This window comes from Hyperolius riggenbachi, chromosome 2 (genome assembly GCF_040937935.1).
Source record: "Hyperolius riggenbachi isolate aHypRig1 chromosome 2, aHypRig1.pri, whole genome shotgun sequence".
In the NCBI taxonomy this organism is placed as follows: domain Eukaryota; kingdom Metazoa; phylum Chordata; class Amphibia; order Anura; family Hyperoliidae; genus Hyperolius; species Hyperolius riggenbachi.
The window spans coordinates 522,333,160-522,353,646 of record NC_090647.1 but is presented as its reverse complement, the minus strand read 5'-3'; the positions used below and the strand labels follow the sequence as shown (position 1 = coordinate 522,353,646).

The 20,487-nt window shown below is 43.9% G+C and overlaps 1 protein-coding gene across 1 annotated transcript in view; it reads left to right on the top strand.

The window, feature by feature from the left end:
* ADAMTS5 (ADAM metallopeptidase with thrombospondin type 1 motif 5) overlaps positions 1-20,487 on the top strand; it is a 143,907-nt gene that overhangs the window by 58,620 nt on the left and 64,800 nt on the right. Inside the window, exon 3 of the mRNA XM_068270594.1 lies at positions 18,243-18,410. Within this exon, the coding sequence (XP_068126695.1) occupies positions 18,243-18,410 (168 nt within the window). The remainder of the gene's footprint in view (positions 1-18,242; positions 18,411-20,487) is intronic.

Below are 20,487 nucleotides of genomic sequence, written 5' to 3'. Positions count from 1 at the left end.
GCTGCCCCCATGAAATCACAAACATTTGCCTGTTCTTTTAAAACAGGGTGGGTAAGAGATTATATTACCTATCTATTTTAATTAACATAACTAATGTAACTTAATGACAGTATGTTTGTTTAGGCTGAAATTCTTCTTTAAAGGCTCGTTCACACGTCGGATTTTCGCAAACGACCCATCGTTTGGACATTTGAACGTCCGGTCGTTTGGACGTCAAATCAGGCGTGTGTACAGTCTGTCGTTCAGCTGATAAGACTGGACTTGAGCGATCCGCCAACACCAAGCAGATCGCTCAAGTCCAGTCTTATCAGCTGAACGACAGACTGATTTGACGTCCAAACGACCAGACGTTGAAAGAAAATCCGACGTGTGTATGTGCCTTTAGGAAAACTTTAAAAAAGCCAGAGGTGCAAAAACCCAACCCAGCCATTGTTTTTAACAACCTGATCAGATACATCTCGAGCAGAGCTTCTTGACAATTTGCTCCTCTCGAGTTATAAGACCAGCATCTCAGCTGAAGTTTCCCCCGTCAGAGCCACTCGGAGAGTAAACAGATGTGATGCGATTGGTTGCCAAAGACAATAGGGAGACTTTTCTCTCCGCCATGGTGAGCTGTAAAACATTTATAGAATGAAATTCTGCTTGGAACATCAAACATGGCTATGAACTCGGCATTCATTATCTCCCCGCAGAGGCAGCCTGGACCAGATTGTCTGGAGATAAGAATTTTACATGCTGGACTGTTTGCTGAGGTCAGCACTTACTGCTCGCGATTGGGGCGACGACGTGCGGCTTACTACAATATTTGCAGAAGATGACAGAGTGTAACCGCCGGCACACGTAGCTGTTTTGCTGTTATGCTTTTAAGTCGTGTTTGTGCACAGAGGATGGAGATTGTGTGTGTTACACAGCGATGTGTCAGCTCACATTATACGGGCGCATCTGCTACTTATATTATCTCGGGGCTCTTACCAGGAAATACTGTACTGACTGACTTCCTTAAATGCATGTCTCTTATTTTATTGCTCTGATGAAATGTACATTTTATTGGTTAGAGATTTTGTAATAGTTTTTTGAATGTAAAGGACACGCGAGAGGGATATGGAGGCTGATTCTCTGATTCTAATACTAAGAGGCCTTGTTCACATTAGAGGCATTTTTGTAAAATTTTAAGCGCTGGCGATTTTCAAAATAATAATTATAATCTGAACATTTGTATAGCGCTTTTCTCCTGTCGGACTCAAAGCGCTCAAGAGCTGCAGCCACTGGGACAGAGGCCACCCTGCAGTGTTAGGGAGTCTTGCCTTGAACTCCTTACTGAATAGATACTTGACCTAGCCAGGATTTGAACCCTGGTCTCCCATGTCAAAGGCAGAGCCTTTAACCAGTACACTATCCAGCCACTAATCACTCTGAAAGCGCTTGTGCAATGATTCTCTATTAGAATGTTCATATCAGAGCGGTTCGTTTGCGATCCGCTTTGAGAAGCGGTGCTTGAGCCATTTTTGAGCCGATTTGCCTCAATGGAAGGTATAGGAAAAAACGCTCACAAAATTGTTTTGGCAAGCGGTTGCGTGAGCGTTTAAAAAAAAAATACATTGTATTTATTTTTTGCTGGATTTTTTTCCGGATCATAAGATGAAAGCGCTCTGCAAAAGCACTTACAAAAACGCCCACAAAAATGAGCGACCGCGTAGCGGAAAAAAGCCCACCGCGGACGGACACGCGAGCCAAACGCAATGTGAACAAGGCCTTAAGGTGCCCATACACTACTTGAGTTGGTGATCGTTCAACCACCCGATTCAATAATTATTATCGAATTGGATGAAAATGGGTGCTGCCAAGGGCATGCACGATTGACAATGCAACCAATTTCGGGTCAAAATTGGTCACATGTATCAATTGGACATACTGTCACACATTGTGGTCTATCGGGTGTATGGTGGTAATTGCGAGCGATATGCATTACCTGTCCTGTGTTGCCCATCCCATGGTGCAGGAAGTGAGAGTCACTTCCTGCTAGGCCGGCTGCCAGAGGGGGATTACCGCGTACTAACATGATTATCCACGAAGGCCTGTTTTTGGCGAAGAGGTGGGGCCCTGCCGCAAACCCTGCCCTTGCAGTCTGAAACCGGCCTCAATATTGACACAGTAGCAAGGTTGCAAGATACTAAAGGTTGTGTTCGAACAAGAGGTCTACCTCCCGTCAATCATCAACCGCCACTTGGTTGCTGCACATGTGAATGGCGGGAACCACCCTAACTTTAGTCACCCTCGAGTGCCAAATACAGCTGCTAACTGGAATTAAATCCAGCACTGTGAGCTGTCCATCTGCACTAGGTTTTACCCTCGTCCTGCCCTGACCTAACACAAACATCATAGCTCCCCAGTATCCCTCTTTTGGAGGGCTGTCCCTATTTGGGATCCAAATCCCTCTGTAACTCTCTCTTCCTTATTTGTCCCTCTTTCAGGGCTGCTTTACAGATCTGTGTTATTACAGACAAAATTTTAAACTGACTCTAAACTTTTTTCCCATCAATTAAATTGATACATTTCTTGTTTTCAAAGTTTAAAGGGAAGAAAACTAGTGAAAAACTAGTGGTGATAAATGGGACTAGTGTGGTTTGAATGGCAGAACTACATCTTTTGATTCTGAATTATTTGTGATATGCATGGCGAGGAGTGTTTTTAGAGGTGTGGCAGGAGCGTGTCTTAAAGTGTTCCGCTTTCTTACCTCAGTTGGGAGGTACGTAACATAACACTCTGCCCAATCCCAGTGGATTGTTTTACTGGTGTTTTTTTGGATCTTCTTTAAAGTGGACCCGAGCACTTGCAAAGAACAGACTGAAAAACTGTTCATTCCACATAGAAATGCTGTAGAAATCAGCTGCACTGAGCTGTGTTTGTTTGTCGAGCTACAGCTGAGTGTAACAAGTGTGTAATCAGTAGGCATGACTCACAGTGCCTCTGCGCTGGCTGTACAGGAAAAGACAGATGCTTTAACTCTTTCTTTGCTTCCTTAAAGTTCATCCAGTAAATTTTTAGGGCTTTTTTTGGGGGGGGGGGGGGGGGGGGGGATTTCTGTGCATTGTAACAAAGTTTTTTTTTTTCCTGATTGTTTTTACACTTTGACTAATCTTCTAGAGCAGAGATGACGTTCCGAGCTCAGATCCACTTTAAGGCCAGTACTCACTTGCAGGAAAGATTGCACATTGTCAGGAGAGATGTCGTGTCATTCGATCATTCACGAATGGCTGTTGAAGATTACGCACAGCCACGTGTCATCCTCTTTCGATGTCTCCTGACAACCATCCAAACACACAACCAAAGTTGAATGCTGTTGTTAGATTCTCGTAATTGAGTTGAGATGTGACACAGAATAAAGACAAGTTTCCTGTGCACTTACAGGACGGCCATTGCCAGGCCACAACTGTCATCTAAACAATTCCAGCATGTCAGATCCTTCATTCCAGATTTTTTTAGTAGATGTTGTAACTTCTTGCTGTCTTTGGCAGTCATTTTATTTTGACAACCACAGTCAAACAACCTTAGTAAAATTATTTGGTTTAAACTACTTTTGTTGTAGTCTAATTTTTAACCTTGTTTCAGCATCAGAAACTTATATCTATTCTATATATTGCTGTATATAGATAATGTATGTCACCCCACCCTTCCAGTGATGTTTAGTCTAGGACAGGCTTTCTCAACCAGGGTTCCTCGAGTACTCTGCAAGGGTTCCTTGGCATTTTCCCCCACCGTGGGGGTAGTATAATAGAGCACATTATAATAGGTGATACTTCAACAAGAAGCACTAAATTGGGGGGTCAGGAGACAGTATAATGAGTGGCAGTGTAATAGGGAGAGTGAAATAAACAGCCACACATACTTTTAAAGACCATGTCTCCTCCAAAATAAATGCAGGGGTTCCTCGAGATCAAAAAATTGTGTGCAGGGGTTCTCTGATATCCCAAATTTATTTGCAGGGTTCCTCCAGGGTAGAAAGGTTGAGAAAGGCTGGTCTAGGATATGATGTCATGCAGCCTTCTGCCCCAGAGCGTTCTGGGAGATCAGGTTATGTTCTTGCTCACTTCACAGAATAAAAAAAAAAGAAAGAAAGAAACATTCCACGGCAATTTACTTTGCCAGTAGTATACTTGCTGGCATCTCTGATAAATTTAAGTATGTAAATCATGTTTAGGTAAGATTTTTAAAAAAGGCCAAACAAAGGCCAAACTAAATAATTACTGTAATAAGTAAATATCATAGAAATTACACACAGTAAAGTTTCTTCTTTCCCCTTCTCTTCTTCTTAAAGTGGACCTGAACTCTTGCACAGAACAGAAGGAAAACATATAGAAATGCACCCTGTATGTATTTAGGGTGTTTAGCCTGTCTCCCCCTCATCTGTGACTAATCACAAGGTGTAATTTGATCTCTCAGCTGTGTCCGTTGACTGCCACGGCAGAGAGCTAATTGGTAAACACAGGATGTTAACCCTATGTCTGATTCCATGAACGCAGGAGGTAGACACACTGCAGATTTATTGAAGGATTTGTATCAGCTGTAACAAAGAAATGTTTTTCTTTGGAGGTCATAATGCTGTTATCTTTTAGAGCAGAGAGGAAGTTCTGACTTCAAGTCCGCTTTAACACTTTCAAATGCAGAGGGACATAGCAGGGCTTAAAGTGAACCTAAACGGAGAAGGATATGGATTTTTCCTTTTAAATAATACCAGTTGCCTGACTCTCCTGCTGATCCTGTGTCTCTAATACTTTTAGCCACAGCCCCTCCACAAGCATGCAGATCAGGTGCTCTGACTGAAGTCAGACTGGATTAGCTGCATGCTTGTTTCAGGTGTGTGATTCAGCCACTGCTGCAGCCAAAGAGATCATCAGGACTGCCAGGCAACTGGTATTGTTTAAAAGGAAAAATCCATATCCCATATGCATACAGTTAAAAATGGCTCAGAGTAAAAAATGGCGCACCGTTCCGCCGATCATAAAACGCTATTTACCGTTTTAACGTTAATACATTAAAATGGTAAATAGCGTTTTATAAAACATTAGCGGAACGGTGCGCCATTGAAAAATGCAGGGAGGCTAGTGAGGCAGCGAGGGTCGGGGAGAGAGGCAGGGGGACACTAGGCAGCGGGGTCGGGGAGAGAGGCAGCGGGACACTAGGCAGCGAGGGTCGGGGTGGAGAGACAGCGGGACACAAGGCAGCGGGGTTGGGGTGGAGAGACAGCAGGACACTAGGCGGCGGGGTCGGGGAGAGAGGCAGCGGGACACTAGGCAGCGAGGGTCGGGGTGGAGAGACAGCGGGACACTAGGCAGCGGGGTCGGGGAGAGAGGCAGCAGGACAGTGGCAGAGGGGTCGGGGAGAGAGGCAGCGGGACACTGGGCAGCAAGGTCGGGGAGAGAGGCAGCGGGACACTAGGCAGCGAGGGTCGGGGTGGAGAGACAGCGGGACACTAGGCAGCGGGGTCGGGGTGGAGAGACAGCGGGACACTAGGCAGCGGGGTCGGGGAGAGAGGCAGCAGGACAGTGGCAGAGGGGTCGGGGAGAGAGGCAGCGGGACACTAGGCAGTGAGGGTCGGGGTGGAGAGACAGCGGGACACTAGGCAGCGGGGTCGGGGAGAGAGGCAGCGGGACACTAGGCAGCGGGGTCGGGGAGAGAGGCAGCGGGACACTAGGCAGCGAGGGTCGGGGTGGAGAGACAGCGGGACACTAGGCAGTGGGGTCGGGGAGAGAGGCAGCGGGACACTAGGCAGCGGGGTCGGGGAGAGAGGCAGCGGGACACTAGGCAGCGGGGTGGAGGGAGTAGGATTAGGTGGAGGGAGGATTAGCATTGGTATACATTACCTTGTCCCGGCCGGCGATCGTCCGCTGGCGTAAACTGAAGCCGTGTGGTGATTGGCTGGCTGTAGGACTCCTGCAAGCTAACTATGAAGTGAAGGAGCGATCGCCGGCTGGGACAAGGTAATGTATACCAATGCTACCTAATCCTCCCTCCACCTAATTCTTCTCCCTCCGCCCCGCTGCCTAGTGTCCCGCTGCCTCTCTCCCCGATCCCTGCTGCCTAACATTATTTAACATATAAAACGATAAATATCGCTTTATGTTAATTACTGCTGCGCCATTTTTATACTGTTGGCGCTGTGCGCCATTTTTGTCTGTTCCGATCCCATATACTGTATATCAGTTTAGGTGCACTTAAAGGGGAACTGAAGAGAGAGGTATATGGATGCTGTCATGTTTATTTCCTTTTACTCAATACCAGTTGCCTGGCAGCGCTGCTGGTCTATTTCTCTGCAGTAGTATCTGATTAAAACCAGAAACAAGCATGCAGCTAGTCTTGTCAGATCAGACTTATAAGTCTGAACCACTGAAACACCTGATCTGCTGCATGCTTGTTCAGGGGCTATGGCTAATAGTATTAGAGGCAGAGGATCAGCAGGGCTGCCAGGCAACTGGTATTGTCTAAAAGGAAATAAACATGACAGCCTCCATATACCTCTCTCTTCAGTTCAGGTAGTGCTGTCAACTTCACAGAGAAAAACTCAACAGGTGCGTAGCTATAGATCTTAATTGCAACAGAGTTCTGGTTGACACTTTGACTTGCTGTATGGGTAATGTGCGAATCACAAGCGTGGTAAGAGTATATATATATATATATATATATATATATACAAATAATTTGCTCAATAAAACGACTATTCTCCTTCTCTCTTTTATGTGCACAAGTGAATATGAATTTGTCTTCCACATCTGATACACTGAATTTTTTTCATCTTTCTTGTATAAAACTACTGCCCAAAATCAATTAAAATCATACGTGCCGAGCGACAGGAACGCCTGTGCTACGTTACGAGGAAAGCCAAAAACATTACGTGGCTTCATCCGAAAGCACAAAGCAGTGATAAAATGTATTCTCTTGAATGAATTAATTAAGAGTGACGGCATTGTAACTGGAGCAAAGAACTGTCACCGAATCCCGTGTTCCTTTCCTGGTAATGAGTTCTTCGGAGACCTTTTAAATACTCACCCCAGGCACGAACGTTCTCCTGCGTCCTCTGCTGCTGCTCATTGACACGCAGCTAGTTTTTCTCTCTGTAGAAACTCCTTGATTGACTCATGCCCAATAAATCACTTTTAAAGTGACCCTTGCACCTTCTTACACGCCATAGCCCGAGAGCAGACTTTTGAAACAGTACATCATTCTTTTGGTTTCTTGCTCTTGTCAAAACACAAACGCACTGTACTTCCTGTATATATTTACAGCACACAAGGGGCTCGATTCACAAAGGCGTGCTAACCTAGTTAGCACGCCTAACAGCTTTGGACATGCAAACTAGGTTGCTAAGTAGTTTGCACGTCTAAAGCTGTTACAGATCGCGAACAAAGTTTAGCGTTGCACGCAAACGTTGCAACGGAGCATGCAAAACATCCTACCGTTCTCGTGCTAAGTATGCTTAGCACGTGAACGGTGTGACATTTCGCGCGCACCCACTGCGCTAAACTTTCAGCGTACAAACTTTTGCATGCGTATTATCGTGTGAAGCGTCCGTTTTCGCGTCTTAAGTGCCTTTCACTGGCGTGCTAACACTTAGCACCCTTTGGAGAATCAAGGCCAAGGTGGTGAACCTGAACTGATTTATGTGACACATAGGAGGCCCTCAACCTCCTGAGATACAGCAGAGGTTACTACACAGGTTGAACGATTTGGATGTTCGATTGACCGACAGATTCGATTTAGTTGCCTTCTCCGCTCACGCCAGTTGCCTTCTCCCCCTCTCGCCAGTGTCTAAGCCTTAGGACATGCCCCCTGCTACTGCTAACCCTTAGGACATCCCTTCCCCACTGATGCCTAACCCAAAGGACCTCCGTGCCAATGCCATACTCTAATGACCTCCCCACTGATGTCTAACCCTAAAGACCCCACCACCACCAATGCCTAACCTTAATGAAGCACACCGATGCCTAACCCTATCCACCGGGTAATATGGGCACTTCCACACTTTGGTGCAGGGTGAAGTCAAAAGACGTCTCACTCTGCACCTGCTGAAAGTCTGGGTGGCATTAAGGCAATTCCCTTTCCGAGTTGTACACCTCAGAAGGGGAAGGGGGGGCAGACACGTAATACGGGCACCGGCAGCTGTATTACCTTGGGTTTTTTTTCTAACTTGAGCTCAGTCCACATTCGAGTTGTGGAAGAAAAACCTCAAATTTCAAAGTAAAATGTGTTCCTTTCCATCATATCTGGTGGAGGAGTGATATAGTGACATCATCTCACTTGCACAGTTCTACAAATGTACAAGGGGCGTGTCTGAGATTGCGCGTGAGGAGCTTAATATGCAAAAAAAAAGAGTCTCCCAAATGACAGCACCAACTCTGACAAGCATTTCCAGGACTTCACTCTGTAGTTTGTTTTACAAAACAGCAGCTGAGGTAAAAATTGTTCTTTCTATAATAAAAGTGTCAGCCGCATTTGAAAGGAAGAATAATATTTAGACCTGAAGTCCAGCTTTCAACTTAAGAGTCTAACTGCTGACTCCTGCCCAGCAATAATGAAATTACCCAATTATTCCGTATTTTTCCTCACTTGCGAGGTTACGGAATGTGCCGTGTGGACTCAGCTGTGATTACGAGAGTAAATGTAATTTAGTAACTTATCTTCCTGTTTTAAATCAACTGGGTCTTTTTTTCCCCTTGCGTTTTGTAGCTGTGCTGAAAATTGAGCTGCCCTATAAAGCCTGTGTTTTTTTCCTCCTTTCAAGAGATGTTGTTCTACCTCCGTGCCGGTAATTTGGTAAGAGGAGTTTCAAAACACGTCAGATCATCTGAAATCAAAGCGGGTCGTACAGCCGGGATATTAGGAAGTGCTTCAGACACAACACTATCTCCACATACCTTTTACTGTGGTTTTGAGGCTTTTCCCTCCCGGCTTATCCATGCAACCGCCAGGCCCTGCAGCTGAATTAAACATGACTTTTATTTCGAAAGTCTCTGAGGAGGCCCATAACATCCTGACCTTAATGCCATTCTCGGGTTTACCATTTTTTACAAGCAGCGGGGCAGGAATGTTGGCGCAGCCTAGAATTATCCCTGGTAATTGGTAGCTTGCTGGGATAGAGAATGGAACAGGACCCGTCATTATTTTATATGAAAGCCTTCGTAAGATAAACAACATGCAGATTTATTTTTATGAGGTAGCGGAAGAAGGAGTGATGATGTACAGACTTCAATAAACCACGGCAAACAATGAGATTTCATCTTTCATCGGGTTCAAAACAGTGATACTGTATAGAGCATTGTTTCTAAATATAATTGTAGCATTTACCTCTTTACTAAATGTGCCTAGGGTCCCATTTCAGGTTTGAAGCCAAATATCACACTGACATGGCTTTTTATTCAGCTCTCACTCACGCTCAGCAAAAGTCTTTTCAATGCATGACTATCAAACAACTTGAAGAAGTTGGACAACTTTTGTCAAGTAAAAGACGTGCAAACGACAAGGCGTTATCACTGATAAGAGGCGACCAACGACTGATAAGACGCAGCTCAAGTCAATCCAACAGTTGGATTGACGTGAGCTGCATTTTATCAGTCATAGTTCACCTCTTATCAGTGATAACCCCTTGTCATTTTACTTGACAAAAGTTGTCCAACTTCTTCAAATTGTTTGATATTCGTTCAACAGTTGGACTTGAGCTGCATCTTATTAGTCGTTGGTTGCCTCTTATCAGTGATAATGCCTTGTCGTTTTACTTGACAAAAGTTGTCCAACTTCTTCAAGTTGTTTGATAATCGTCCAGCAGTTGAATTGACTTGAGCTGTGTCTTATCAGTCGTTGGTCACCTCTTATCAGTGATAACGCCTTGTCATTTTACTTGACAAAAGTTGTCCAACGTCTTAAATTTGTTTGATAATTGTCCAACAGTTGCATTGACTTGAGCTGCGTCTTATAAGTAGTTGGTTGCCTCTTATCAGTGATAACGCCTCATCGTTTGCACGTATTTTACTTGACAAAAGTTGTCCAACTTCTTCAAGTTATTTGATAATCGTCCAATGGTTGGATTGACTTGAGCTGTGTCTTATCAGTAGTTGATCACCTCGTATCAGACAGTGATAACGCCTTGTCGTTTGCACGTCTTTTACTTGACAAACTTTGTCCAACTTCTTGTTTGATAATCGTGAATTTAAAATACTTTAGTTGAGCGTGTGTATGTGGCTTGAGAAATGAGGACCTATTGAACATTTCACTGGCATTCTGCTATCATCAGTGCTATCAGAGCCACACCGATATTTTATGACCTCTAATTAGTTTTCAGGAGAAATGCGCTTCACTCCATCTTCTCCTGCTTTAGAGATAAGGCAGAAGTGTATTAACCCTTGCAATAAAAAGGGGAGGGGCATACATACAGATATTTATGTCCTCACTTCAGGTATACTGCAGTGTAATTGCATACCAGATATACACCTCGAACTGATGGTTAATAAGTTTGCCTTTCAAAGGCATAAAGGAATGATTTTTATGGCTCTGTCAAGTATCCAAACGAATAATGCATTGTGGTCTTGTTTTCTGCAGAACTGCAGAAAGTGATGCCCAGCAAGCATCGTCTTTTTTTTTAAGCTTATCAAAACATTCTCAGGCGGTTTTACCTATTAAAATGCTCTGTGTGATTAATAAGCTCAGAAAGCAGAGGTTGCACTTGCAGCACAGAAATCAGTCTTTCACAAGAATGCTCCCAGAAACTGTCATTAGGATGCACACACAGGCCTATAGTACTTCCAACAAAACTAAACTCAGGAAAGCTCCCAGGATGGCCGGATTCCAGGCAAGCCCACAAAGGCCATGGCCTAGGGTGCAAAGAAAGCAAGGGGCGGGCTGTGGCTGGCACTGGCAGGTAACCTTCCAAACATTTGCAGCGGACGGGTGAGTGCCCGAGCATGCTGTTCCTAATACTGCGTGTGCTGCAATCTGCACACAGCCAGAACTAGTCTGCAGCCACCCTGCTTCTCAGAGTTAGCGCATATCGGCAGACACTACCAATGCTGGGTCTGGCATTACGTAATGAAGGGGCAGTGAATGGGCATTTACAGTGACCTCTGAGCTTCCTGTCATTCACCGAATGCACCGCTCATCGAGGAATTTACAATCCCTGTCATTGTGTCACTACCTGTCCTCAGAGGAGCATAAAATGTAAACCCTGACATCATGTCACTAAATGTCCTCAGAGGAGCTTACAATTGAATCCCTGCCATCATGTCACTAATTGTCCTCAGAGGATTTTAGAATCTAACCCCTGACATCATGTCACTAAATGTCCTGAGAAGATTTTACAATTTAATAATAATCCAAACATTTGTATAGCGCTTTTCTCCTGTCGGACTCAAAGCGCTCAAGAGCTGCAGCCACAGGGACGCGCTCAAGAGGCCACCCTGCAGTGTTAGGGAGTCTTGCCTTGAACTCCTTACTGAATAGGTACTTGACCTAGCCAGGATTCGAACCCTGGTCTCCCATGTCAAAGGCAGAGCCCTTAACCAGTACACTATCCAGCCACTGTCCCTGCCATCATATCACTAACTGTCCTCAGAGGATATTAGAATCTAATCCCTGACATCATGTCACTAAATGTCCTCAGAGGATCTTACGATTTAATCCCTGCTATCATGTCACTAACTGTGCTCAGAGGATCCTAGAATCTAATCCCTGCCATGTTGGGGGTGGGGAGTTTAGGATGCTGTCAGTCCGGGGTCAGGTGGATAGTGGCTGGATAGTGTACTGGTTAAGGGCACTGCCTTTGACATGGACGACCAGGGTTTGAACCCTGACTTAGGTCAGTACCAAGTCAGTAAAGAGTTCAAGGCAAGACTCCATAAAACTGCAGGGTGGCCTCTTGAGCGTGTTCCAGTGGCTGCAGCTCTTGAGTGCTTTGAGTAAGACAGGAGAAAAGCACTATATAAATGTTCGGATTATTATTATTAGTGGATCTTGGGGGGTAAAAAGTACTAATCTGCCCTGGCTCCCAGTGACTGTTATTAGGTTCTACACACAGAGCTGTAGAATTTACTAAACTGAACTCAAGATAAACTCTAAAAGCAATCATGTTTATTAGTGTACACTAAGACTCAAGAGATACTGGCCTAACAGCCATTTCACGGGGATACCCGCTTCCTCGGAGATACTTTGTGGTCTCTGACTCTGAGGAAGTGGAAATCCCCATGAAACGGTTGTAATTGTCTTGTTTACATTGGATTGCTGAATAAATTTAAGAGCAACGAATGGTGCGGCATCTACTCTCTCATTGGTATAGATTGAACTGTATCCACAAGTACACACCACTGGGTAGCAATTACAGTGTATCCTACCGCTAGCGCATTTACTGACGACCCTTACTGTCTCTGTACTGGGTGCTTTAGAACTTAACTTTTCAAATCCTAAAACCCTAAGGTCTAAAACATACAGTAATAATCCTCTTCCTCCAACCCTCATGCAATGCACCCTTGTCCTTATATTAAGGACAGGGACTTTTTTCCCACCCTGTGTGCCCAAGAAATAGGTAGGGTAATATTGTAATGGAAAACTTATGCTGAAAGCCCTCAATCATCCTCCCATTTTTGTAAATTAATATGATAGTACGTTTGCAATACTTAGCAGTGCACAAAGTACTGTTCGTGGTACACAGACTTTTTGCAATAAATATATTGAAAGTACCTGTCTGGCTGGATCCTGTAGCTCCATTTTCTGCTGAAATCGTACTGCAAATAACCATCCAAACTCCTCCCTCTATAACATCACCACCTACATGATTTAGTTGAGGAGGAGTCACCCCCCTTCCCCCAGCTCACATTGCAAATCCCTAAGCTTTGCAATTCAGGCCCATTGTGTAGCTGTACCACATCTGGGCCAGCCCTGTACTACCCTCCTATACCATGGAAAACCCCCTCTTCCATGTGTAACCTCTATATTCAGCAGAGCCTCTCTGGCAATTATAGCTTCCTTAGGCAGCTCCCATTTTCCATGGGTTGTTCCCCATTTGCAGCTTCCCATTCCATAGTTAGCAACCACTCCTTGCCCCAGTCCCAGGCCTTGGCAGCCGTTCCAGAAATCCAGCCCTGTGTAGGTCTACTACTGAGAGGCAGGACACTAATGGAGGTGAGTGTGTGTGCTAGGCATGGCACAACTTGAGGGTAGACACAGCTATTCTGTGGGGCAAAGTACTACTGAGGGACGTGGCTGGGCAGCTATGGCACTGTGGGTCAAGTTCTGCGTAATATGTTGGCACTTTACAGTATATATACAACAAATAAATAAATAAGCATGGCCATACTGGGGGGCACAAGAGTACTGGGGACATGGGTGTCCTGAGGCATGGCAATATGGGTCGAAGATATCTGTACTGGGGGGCATAGCACTACTGGGGTAAATGGTTGTATTGGGGGTGGGGGAGGTTATGGCACTCTGAGTCAACAATGCCTAAAAGGGTAACATGACACTACTTGGAAGGACATACCTATAATAACAATGTTTATTGCTATTGCACAGAGTGGTGTCAAGATGGCCAAATTAGTAGTGTGTGGGTGGATGGTGACCGCACTGTTATAGTGATACGAGAGTTGTGGAGTCATGGTGACCACACTTACTATGACCCTTGACCACCATGTAGATTCAGTTTAGGGGGTTATATACAGTTACAAACCAGTTACTTATCTTGCATACTTTTTGAAGTGACAGGTTTATTTTATTTTTCCCACAAATATATGGGGTCTTTATTTTCTAGTCTGACAAAAACATGGTTTCCTTGGACACCCAGCAACATCCAAATATTTTTTTTCCCAGTTTCGGGCCTTATATCATCCTTCAAGGCCAATCTCTCACTCTGTCTCAGAAGGTTATTGGAGCCTGACACCAGTCAGTTACAACACAGGCCTGTTCATAATGCAGGTTCCAGAGCCTAATTGCAAGCAATTGGATGAAAACTTATGTCAAGGCTATTTAGCCATCTATCACCAGACTTCCTTCCTTCCCCACGAGGGCATCAACAGTGATATCCATTTTCCCTCGAAACATGCAAATCACCAATGCTTAGCATGCTTGACATGCCAGGCTTACTGCTAGATCCCCATCACAGGCTTCAGGCCTGTAGCGTTGTCACGGCGAGGCAATGTCAGTCACCAGAATTACATAAGGATAATAAAGCATATTAAAGCAATTTGAAGAGCATGTTGCTTCATGGAAACGCGTCAACTAACGCCGTGTTTTGAGTGCTACATTTCCTGTGCGTGTGTTTGCACAGCTAATGTGATTTTGTCAGCTGCAGGAGTCATTATCCATTTAGTAACGTAAACGGGTCTGAGGTCTGTGGGAGGACTGAGACTTCTATAGATCAGTCTGTATCGTTGATGAATAACTTTGGCTGACAGCTATGCAAAATTGTTATTAAAGAGGAACTCTGGAATCCTGGAAATTTTCTCAAGGACGTTTCTGCCCCTTCTCAGGGCCGGAGCTTCTATAGGGGCAAAAAGGGCATTTGTCTCAGAGCCCCAGAGTCTGTAGGCGCCCCACTCCTCTCCAGCTATGGTGACTATTCATGGCTACTAAATGAGGAAGAGAAAAAGTCCTGAGCATATAGAGCACGGTACTGCCTCCTGTGTCCTGCCTGATAAGCAGGACACACTCTGCTATGTGTACACGAGATATATATGAGAGAAGGCAGATAATGGGGACCCCCACCAATGCTTTTGTTTATTATAAGTTTACAAAATATGAACCAGAATAAAATAAACCAATACTAACCAACCATTTGCACACAAACGGTGTACGGTGTCCAGTTTGCCTTTAGCTGTGCCTATTCTGGATGAGAATGCTCGTCCTGATAGGCTTACGTGGTTAAAAGGGAATCTGAAGTGAAAATAAACGTATGATATCATGGTTTGTATGTGTAGTACAGATAATTCATAGAACATTAGCAGCGAAGAAAACAGTTTCATATTTTTATTTTCAGTTATATAGCTTGTTTTTATAACATTGTATCATCCTCTAATATTCACAGTTTACACACTACACTCTGCATTTGAATCTGAAACAGAGCTAATGACTCTTAACTTCTCTGCAGTAAAATCTTATCTAAAGTTGTCTTTCACTGTTTCTTTGAAGTATAAGTGCTTCAGAAAATAGCACTGTAGCAAACCAAGTTTGGCCGGAATGCTCAGAGAAGCTCTTTTGCATAGGTAACAAGTAAAATTTCTTAACTCTTCCTATACTGAAACAATATGAGACTCATATCTTTGCTACTTATGTTCTACTTCTTAGCTGTACTACACATATAAATCATTATCTCATAAGTTTATTTTCACTTCAGATTCCCTTTTAAAGTAAATACATATGGTAGCCTTCATACCCCCTCTCACTTCAGGTTCCCTTTAACCAGGCAAAACATTTTTTTTTAAACGAGCAAGACAAAGTTAAATCCATTTTTCAGGCCTAAACATCGCTGATGTCAACCACTATGGAGGAGGTTTACATATGGCCAGAGCTCAGCTATTAATTAGACAGGAAGAAAGCGAGACTACAGGAACGTGCTTATACTTTACAGACGCCATACCTGATGTTACTTACACTTTAAGAAGTGCAGGGGGGATCTCTCTGTGCGTTGGTTAAATTAAGCTCCTTAACTTCTTAAGTCTGTGAAATGCAATCTACACCCCTCCCGATACACACTGTGACTTTTTTCTAGCAAAGCCATGTTAATGTTGGCATTCTACGTACTGGAAAAAAATCTGAGGTGACAAGGAGCAATTACATAACTTTTACCGGGGGAATAAGTTCTTGGCAATTAGTGCTTAGAGCTGGTTGTTTAATTAAATACTAAGTAGAACACCTGCACGGCACTGACGCTTTGAGACGAGTTAATTTTTTTTTTCTAATTCACTTTCTATTTGCCACTTTTCTGCTAGGCTAGCGGTTTATGGGAAGAAAAAAAAAATTGCATTTTCCCTGCATGGCGTCCGCACAGCAAAGTGGCGTTTTGACAAATGAAACTTAACTGTCAGGGCTTGGAACTCCTTGACAAAGTTAATCCTGTAAAATTGCTTCATTTTTTATTTTTTTTCTGAAAAAGGCTCGACTGGAGAAGATCAATCAGTTTGACGCACGTTATGAAATGTTGTAATGTTCTCTATTTAGGCCACAATCTCTGCACAGATTTTTGCCTGTCTTCTCCCTCTTTCAAGGCTCTGTTTTCCATCAGCTTATTCCTGACCTCTTTGCTCCTTCCTAATATAGACACCGCCTACACTCCTGACTTACCTCACATGCAATAGTTCTGATTTTTGCCTTGCAAGTTCACGTTGTGTTACCTTGTTTTACCGCAGGGCAATGCAACGACAATGCAAAGCAATGGGGCCTAGCTCACTTACTACGACATGTTGTGCCGGAAGTGCCAGTATACACATGCTGCTTCCTGTTTAGCAGGAAGCAGCATGTGTATCAGCGTCTATGCAGAGGAGGAGAGCAGCTGCAATGAGCGGCGATTGGAACTCAGGGAGGTGAGTTGTATACAGCACTTCCTGCTGCAATCACTCTGCATCTGAGGGGGGAACACGGAGGGCTGCCCGGGGAGAGGAAGGGAGGGAGAGGTTGGGCTGCCCTACCTGCGGCTGACTCCCCCCTCCATTATGGGGGGGGCACCTACCTACCCTATACTGGGGCAGCTACCTAATTTAACCTATACTGGGGGGCAGCTACCTATCTAACCTATACTGGGGGGCAGCTACCTATCTAACCTATACTGGGGGCACCTACCTATCTAACCTATACTGGGGGAAACAACTTATCTAACCTGTATTGGGGGCACCTACCTATCTAGCTAGCCTATACTAGTGGCAACTATTCTGGCTACCTATACTGGAGTACCTATTCCTGGCTACCTACACTGGGGGGACCTATACTGAGTGCAACTAGACCTGGCTTACCTATACTGCGGGCACCTATACCTGGCTCCGCGGGGGGCGCAATTTTTACACCCTTGCAGGGGCTTGCTGGTAATCTTTTCAGAACAGCACTCCTTTTCAAGCACAAGCGTGGCCATACTGTGTCTGCACAAGTACGGCTGTACCTGCACGGTAAACCAGAGCCGCTTATCTACAATAGGGACTAACATAAGACTGCCAAAATGGGTGGGATAGTTAGTAACATGATCATCTATACCATACTATGTAAAGCACAGCTGAAGATGTCACCACTTTATAAATACAATGTGATAATAATAAAAGCTGCCACATAAAATGTAACAGTAATAAGCTGTATGTTTCAAAATGAGTTGTGTAGCACTAATATGTGTCATCGAATGTTTAATAATGGCGGGAAATCACCTGAAAGAGTAACTTTAACGAAAAGGGGAAAATAATAAATCAATACATTGCAAATTGAGAAGTTAAAATATAGGAGAGAGATTAAGAAATTATTGATATTTGCCGTGTAATTTGTTCGTGTTGTTTAATCCACAATCAGCGTGTACGTAATCATCTTTACTACTGACAGACATGAAAAAAAAACCAGACAGCACCAACTGCCATTATCTATAACCACACCCCCTAACAATGTGATAGACTTAAATGTTTTTTTTATAGCTATACATGCATACAGAGTGAGATACTGGTTGCTTGGCAATTGGAAACAACCGTTATTTACCAGAATGCAACAAGGCTCCCAGACAGGAAGCTGTCAGGATCTGGGCTCTGACATCAAACTGTGGGAGGGGTTTCATCACAATATCAGCCATACAGACTCCCCTGATAATCCATTTGAGAAAAGTAATAGATTTCTCATGGGAAAGGTGGTATCAGCTACTGATTGGGATGAGGTTCAACTCCTGGTTACCGTTCCTCTTTAAAGTCGTGTGACCCGAAAGATTGCTTGGAGGATGACAGTTCTCTGATCTCCTTCATAAAAGAAATGTTGACTTATAAAGCAGTCAAAAGATTCAAACAAAAATCCCTTTTCCAAAGTTGTTTGAAGTTTTTGTGAAGAAGCAAAAATGTATCTGTGCTATTAATCTCTAAAACGTAGACCAATAAATAACTGTACTTAAACATCTAAAGAGACACGAAATGCATTTATACCTCAGAATTTTTGTTTCCATAGCCTGCATGGAAAAATAACTGTAGATGACGGACTAACGACAACATTCATAAGCTTTCTTGTAATACGTTCCATCCATATGTTTTCTCCTTTTGCAGGACATCTCCTTGGGCTTTCCCATGATGACTCTAAATTCTGCGAGGAGAACTTTGGCTCCCTTGAAGATAAACGTCTTATGTCATCCGTCTTAACGAGCATTGATGCTTCCAAGCCCTGGTCAAAGTGCACCTCGGCCACCATCACGGATTTCTTGGACGATGGCCATGGTGAGTACCTCGAAGGGCGCAAGCTATCAACAACGGTTTTCATAATTTCATGACAGGCGATGAAGTCAGCCGGCAATTTATTGCTGCGTAAGTCGTGTTCATGAGAGGCACTTCCTAGGCTTGCATGTCAGCAGTAAATGTTAAGTGCCGAGTCTTTAGTCATATCAAAATTGTTTTTAAAGCGAGACGCGGCTGTTCTTCCCAGATTTCAAAAGCGGACCTCAAACATTTCTAGATAATTTGAGGGAAAAGCTGAACGCTGCAGAGAATGTAGACTTCTAAACTCCTTCACTTCAGTGCATGATTTCAAGGACAACAACATGGACTACAACAGCCTTAAAGGATACCAGAGCTGAACTCAGTCGGAAAAATGAAAAGAGCAGACATGTATGGGAAGCTGTCCTGATGCCCACCGCTCCCCCTGTTCTCCTCTGCCCCACTCCTTTGCTACCTTAATGCCCCCTGGCAGCCACTTCCAGGTCGGGTACTGGTGCACTGGTCTGGCGCTAGCCCAGCTGCGCATGCCCTACATTGTGCTGACATGAGTGCACTGCGCAAGACGTCACAACTACATTGGAAGAAGCTGGCGGAAGAGGCTGCAGGGGGCATTTAAGTAGAAAAGGAGGAGGATGGAGGAAAACAGGAGGAGCGGTGAGCATCAGGACAGCTTCCCATATAAGCCTGCTCCCCCCGTTTTCCAACGTGAGTTCAGCTCTGGTATCATTTTCACACTTTATAAAGCCAGGCACACTTTATATGATTTTTTTTACTTAAATATATTTAACAAAATTCTGTTAAAAAAGCAGGCCAGGCCAAATGATTGATTTTGCTAACTGATTTTCAGAATGTCAATCAGGGTGAGGAAAGATCTTACAAGGGACAAACATTGACTAAGGCTCAGTTACCAAAAATGTACCCTCTCAACCAGGAGGATTCTCATTGGTTCATGGAGGACCAATAAAAATTCTCACTGTTGCTATGGAGAGTTGGTCTATTGAAATCCTATGGGGTGCCCTATGCTCCTACCAGCCTCCGGTCGGTGAGTACTATCACCAAGTGGAGGAGTCCGCAGCGACGGAACCGAGGGACACATGAGTATCAGCGATCAAAGTGGACAAACAGGCGAAGCGGATGAAAAACAGATGGCGTGACGGAGCAAAGCACATCCTTACTGTTCCGTTTCGCATCCACTGCAAGTGGGAACCAAGCCTACATAATTTATTAATGAATATTGTAAGAAAAACAAAAAAAGTTATTTTTTTTATTCATTTTGTTATTTTCTCTACAGTTCCTTTTTAAAGCAAACCGGAGCTAAAAGAAAACACAAAATACACATACACAGGTCATACTTACCTTTCGCAGAGTAAGTAATCAATCTCTTTCTTCTCTCCCGCATCCTGTTTGTTCACTGTGATCGATCAAATTTCCCATCCTCCATTTGAAAACTGGTGATGACCCCATAGCAGCTTCCTGGTCAGCAGACTGTTAAACTGTAATATCGCCCACTTGAGCCATAGGGAAATGTGGACATTATCTTGCACATCAGTTGTTCTTTTTCGTTATAACTGACTGCAACTGATATTTAACTGACTCCAAATGATAAATTTCAGTTCTGACAAAATTATGTCAGAACTGGAAGGATTCGTTTTTAGAAGAAAACGGTGAGCTTGATGGCGAGGTAAGTATGTAATATTCATTTGGTACACGTGTGTTTATTTTAATTACTTTTACTTGGTTCAGGTCCACTTTAAGGCTGGTCTTGTGTGTTTTGCTGTACCCTGAATAGGGCTGTATATGTGTCTTTTTTACTTATTTATTGTGCTTGTTGAAATCAGATTGGTGTTATGTTATGAGGCCAGTTTAGAGGCAAACACCGCGTAGAAGTACTCAGCGTTCTTGTTTTTAGCCGCAGCCTCTAATCTGTGGACAGATCAGTGGGTACATCACGTTTTCTTGTTTTCGCTGAGGAACAGACGAGTTATAATGGTATCCCTGAGCAACGCACGGCGTAGGCAAATATAGAAGCCATTTACATGATGTAAACATTGCGTAAAATAAATGTTCTTTAACACTCCCT